The sequence below is a fragment of the Amphimedon queenslandica genome, unplaced genomic scaffold (genome assembly GCF_000090795.2).
Source record: "Amphimedon queenslandica unplaced genomic scaffold, v1.1 AMPQUscaffold_13318, whole genome shotgun sequence".
Lineage (NCBI taxonomy): Eukaryota > Metazoa > Porifera > Demospongiae > Haplosclerida > Niphatidae > Amphimedon > Amphimedon queenslandica.
This window is the reverse complement of record NW_003546446.1, coordinates 129,282-134,068: the sequence shown is the minus strand read 5'-3', so window position 1 is coordinate 134,068 and position 4,787 is coordinate 129,282. Positions and strand designations below refer to the sequence as shown.

Genomic DNA, 4,787 nt, shown 5'->3' with positions numbered 1-4,787 from the left:
CATTAAAGGCTGAAACTGATTCTGGAAGGTAACAGAATTCACTGGCCTACATGTACATGTATTTTATTTCTTCATTGCATGATCCCTATCTCTCTCTATTTCCCTTCTTCAGAGATAAATGGGTTAAGCAGATAATGGAAGCTTGTGTAGAGTATGTAAGAAAACAGAAACAAAGTTCTAAACTAATAAGAAGTAACTATAATCCTCCCATTAATTATTAATATTAACCACACCCATCAATTAATTAACAGGTGATAGTCGTAGGATGACATTACGTAAGGTGGCTAGTGGCAAGTTATTTGTGACAGTTGTTGAAGCTGCTGATCTCATTGCATCATCTGCTGATGGTAAAAGTGATCCATTCTGTGTTATAAGAGTTGGAGATAATCAAGAATCAGCTACACCAGTTATTAAAAACGATTTAAATCCTAAATGGAATTATACGGTAAGTACATGTACATGTACATGTAAGCTATTATTATCATTATTATTATTATTTTATAGATGCCAGAGTTTCTAATAAGTGATCCTAATGATACTGTATTAGAGATTACAGTGTTTGATAGTGACCTCTTCTCACCTAATGGTAAAACACAATTTATTTGCTTGTGTTGTGTACATGTACATGTACAACATGTACCCCCTCCTCTGAATGTCTTAATTTCTGTTCAATAGTAAATTGTTTTAATATAATGACATTACATATTTCTTTTCTCTCTCTCTCACTAGATTTCTTAGGTTGTGCTAAGTTGTCATTAAAGCAGTTAAGAGATGAAGGAGGTAACAATGGCCCATGGACTAAAAGATTGTTACTAGAAGATGTACCTAAAGGAGAACTTGCATTAAGAGTAACATATCAACCAATGAGAAGGAATATTAGTGGAACACATTAATGATTGATTGATTAATGAAGAGACTGAGAGAAAGAGTGATTTTTATCTGTGATTATTATTATTAATACCTCATTTTTTACATAATTATTACACACAACTAAAATTGATTTTCAAGAGTTAGTTAAGGTGATAGTTTAGTCAATATTTTACAGCGTCAATGAAGTGTAATACCTCATTTTTTTACATTATTTCAATCGAAATAACAGCTATAGGATTTATAGAACAACATTATTATAACCTAAAAATTCATACCAAATAATAATAACAAACAACAATACATTAGTCATTATAATAACACAATCAAAGTAGTAATTATTTTCAATGCCATAACATACAAGTAAATGTATGCATACCCTATTTGATTAGGGGAACAATAATCTGCATGATTAAAGCAAAAAATGAAAAATTAATTTAATAACTATAGTGAGTATAGGCATAAATAAAGACTATGGTATACATGTACAGTAGGCATATAAAATTAAGAGATTTCAGTCAATGAAAAGTGATTTATTACCCCCAGTTAATTCTGCCTTCTATGAGGTGATAGTCAGGAAAGGTCTTAATACAAGTCTCTTTGTGTCGCAAGTCTAGCCAGATTTTTGTAACATTTGTGTTACATGATAGCGACTTGAGAATGAGGAGTATTGACTCAGTAGACAATGAGGTATAACTTAGATAAATTATTTTTAGTGATGAGTTATTGTCGAGGAGGTGAGAAAAAGCCTCTGCACTGCTTGATGTAATGAGAGGATTATCAGATAAAGATAATAAGATAAGTGTAGAGTTATGTTCAAGTGCTTCATAAATATTAATAACTCCTCTGTCACTAATGGAGTGGTATCTGATGACTAGTTCTGGTAGTGTTTCATTAGTTAGTAGTTTACACAAGTGCTGGATACAGTCATTAGTTAATGGAGAGCCATATATCTCAAGTCTCCTCAGGTTTAGTGTATACAGCTTACTTGATGATAACAAAGATAGTGTGCTATTAGTAGATGAGGAATGGAGACCAATTTTCTTATGATTATCAGTAATATTACTAATCACTTCATTACACTGAGCCAGAGATGGAGAGTTAAGGATTACCCTGTTCCTGTTCCAATCCACTTTCCCAGCGATACCTAATAAATAATTCAAACTAAAGTATTACAATTATAATTATTATACACATTTTACAATGAATTTTGGAAATTTGGTGTTTTGATAGCCATTTGCCAAAATAAAAACCTGCCATTTTGAGCCATTACACCCATACTCAATGGCACCTGGCCACAAATTTGCCAAATTAAAATTTGCCAATCACCAAAATTTAGCAATTTGCCAAAATTTAACTACTCCCCCAAAAATTTTCTGCTATACAGCAGATAAAGACCAGTCATGAGTTGTTTCAGAGATAATGCCTCAGAATGCTTGCCTATCAACCCTAATAACCAAGCTGTACCACCACTTGGCAATAATCATATACCTATTCACTTTCATGCATACAACTTACATTGTCACTAAAACCAATAAACAAAAAATATTATGTACATGTACATGTGAATAGCATACTGTGCAATGAGTATGTAGGGACAGGGATACATGTATACAATAAAATCAGTAAAAAGTCAATTCTCCTACACTTTTGATTTAAAATTGACTGTTGTATAGCATCATATTCTAAACTGGCACTTTTTAAATGGGCACTTTCACTAACCATCATCAATACACAATACAACACACTGACATACACAAGGTGCAGGCAATAACATATGAAATACAAAGTCAACTTTATACGCAGTAATTTTTGTGGTGTGTTAATTTTTGTTATTTTCTGGTTTGCTTTAATTCGAAGAAGTTTAAACCACCTCCAATGTGATTTAATTGTATACATAGACAATGCCCAGAACATGAAAATTAGCTCATACACTTTTAATTTTTACTCTTTTTTCATTGCAAATACAAAATTTTAAACACTTATACTGTAAAATTATATACTGACTTACTGAGTCACAAAAATCACAAATAATATACCTTTATCATATTGTTCCTTGTCTTCTCTCAGTGCAGATATCATAATAGGATCATCATTAATAGTCTCCAAGAAAAGAGAAGCTTTCTCATCATTACTAGATGAATCATTCCTTATCATTTGTAGAATAGGAAGGGACACTTCTTCCACTGACAGTATAAACTCTAACAATTGAAGTGACTCCAACATTGAGCAAACATAACTACTAGGAATGTCTCCCTCATCACCAGACACCAAGGATCTTCCTTTCCAGCGAAATCTACTCCACTTGTCATAAATTTTAAGCTGCTCTCCCTTACTAAAGGATATTTCATTACTGTCCTTTTCATGATAATCATAATGTGCTGTGCAAATAGATTCTGCTGTTGGTGCATCTACTACCATTGATTGTGTACACTGATCTTTCTCTATATAATATCCAATATCAATCAGTTATGATTTAATTACTATCATATCACATACTGTGAATATTCGCCTTTTGTACCATCAGCAGTTGTACGCTAGTTGCTGATATATTTTCTTGTAGTAACTCAATCTCTTTCTTATACTCCACTAATGCCTCCTCTCTTCCTGTGATGAGGTAGTATAGACAGATTATACCAGTAGAGTCAATACCTGCTTTTATTTTGAAAGAGTTTCGAAAAAACTGAGTCTCTGATTTTTTTGAATTGAATTCTTTATTCATGAACTTCTCTTTAGTTTGTAGTTTCACTTTTTGTTTAAACTCTACAGTTATGACACAGTGACAATACAAATTTATAAACATAATACATGATGATGTTCAAAATGTCTCTCATTAGTAGAAGTTATTATACCTTGTGTCTGTAGTGTCCTTTCGATACACTCTATAGTAAAAATACATTAAGATAGATCTAAATATCTTTTAGCATTTAATAACTATACCTTTTCTTTCTTTGATGATAGTCAGTTGTTTGCTTTGTTCAAATATTGATCCTATACCATTAGTATAAGTAACATCAGTAATTGAGTAACAAGTGCTTAGGCTCGCCCTTTTAATGTTTTACATGTACATTTGTCTAGTATAGATCAATTCACACACCTTCTTTGCAATCAAATAAAGTCCTTAGTTTTTCTTCCTCTCCATCAGCTAGTTTAATTTCCTCCACAAGACACTCATTATTCATTACCTATAATCAGTAAATTAAACAAGGTCTCATACAGTTACAGTATTATATACTTTGTATCTGATCCTTTTATCATAGACAGTGTAGCGGCCAAAGGTTAGTCTAATTAAACTGAATTCCTTCATCAAGACAATTAGGCTGTCTTGTGCTTCCAAGAGAAGAGCAGCTAGTAAATGATGTGGACCATAACAGATGATAATGATGGAGTTCCCACGATGAATGCTTTGTACGATAATCCTCTTGTTTAATTCTTTAAATGCTTCCTCTAAAAGATTACGTATGTCATCAAGAGAGTGCTCCTCTGGTTCCCATCCCAAAATAAACTGAATTGTTTCACAGTTGTTAAGATGTTCGGGTTGATTCTGACAAAGGAAATCCTTCAATGATCCACAAACTGTCTTCACTTCTTCTTCATATTCTGATATCAAAGGATTTGCTTCAGTGATTTTAAAACGTTTTACAATTGTTTTTAATTTTGAGATATTATTGATGCGGCAATCCTTCACTACAACATTCATAATTGCTTCAATGCTATCAGCATTAGACAGCTCATCTTTCAATTCAGGGAAGGACAGTTGAAGGAATGACTTCATTTTTGCAGCTGATAGAATTGATTGAGATATCAATGAAATGATCTCGTCAATAAGAATACCAAAACTTCCTCTGATCTCATCAAAAGTAGACTGATGTGCTGCATTGAAAAAGAACTCACCAGCTATAGATGTTAAACATGTACTG

At 32.4% G+C, this 4,787-nt stretch overlaps 2 protein-coding genes across 2 annotated transcripts in view; one reads left to right on the top strand and one right to left on the bottom strand.

Annotated features, from left to right (window-relative positions):
* LOC100636667 (intersectin-1-like) overlaps window positions 1-958 on the top strand; it is a 16,253-nt gene extending 15,295 nt beyond the window's left edge. Inside the window, exons 22-26 of the mRNA XM_019998454.1 lie at window positions 9-28; window positions 113-192; window positions 252-445; window positions 505-586; window positions 730-958. Of these exons, the coding sequence (XP_019854013.1) occupies window positions 9-28; window positions 113-192; window positions 252-445; window positions 505-586; window positions 730-893 (540 nt within the window). The 3' untranslated portion in view covers window positions 894-958. The remainder of the gene's footprint in view (window positions 1-8; window positions 29-112; window positions 193-251; window positions 446-504; window positions 587-729) is intronic.
* Window positions 959-1,166: 208 nt separating this feature from the next.
* Window positions 1,167-3,018, bottom strand: LOC109583217 (NACHT, LRR and PYD domains-containing protein 9-like). Its single transcript, XM_019998467.1, has 2 exons — window positions 2,907-3,018; window positions 1,167-2,014 (listed from the first exon to the last, which is right to left on the bottom strand). Exons 1-2 carry the CDS (start codon window positions 2,947-2,949, stop codon window positions 1,404-1,406), a joined length of 654 nt encoding a protein of 217 aa, XP_019854026.1. The 5' UTR covers window positions 2,950-3,018; the 3' UTR covers window positions 1,167-1,403.
* Window positions 3,019-4,787: the final 1,769 nt, after the last annotated feature.

Coding starts and splice junctions, on each gene's coding strand:
- LOC109583217 (XM_019998467.1), bottom strand. CDS start 2,949: ATGATATCTGCACTGAGAGAAGACAAGGAACAATATGATAAAG. Junction 2,015..2,906: donor CAAGGAACAATATGATAAAG/GTATATTATTTG, acceptor ATTATTTATTAG/GTATCGCTGGGAAAGTGGAT.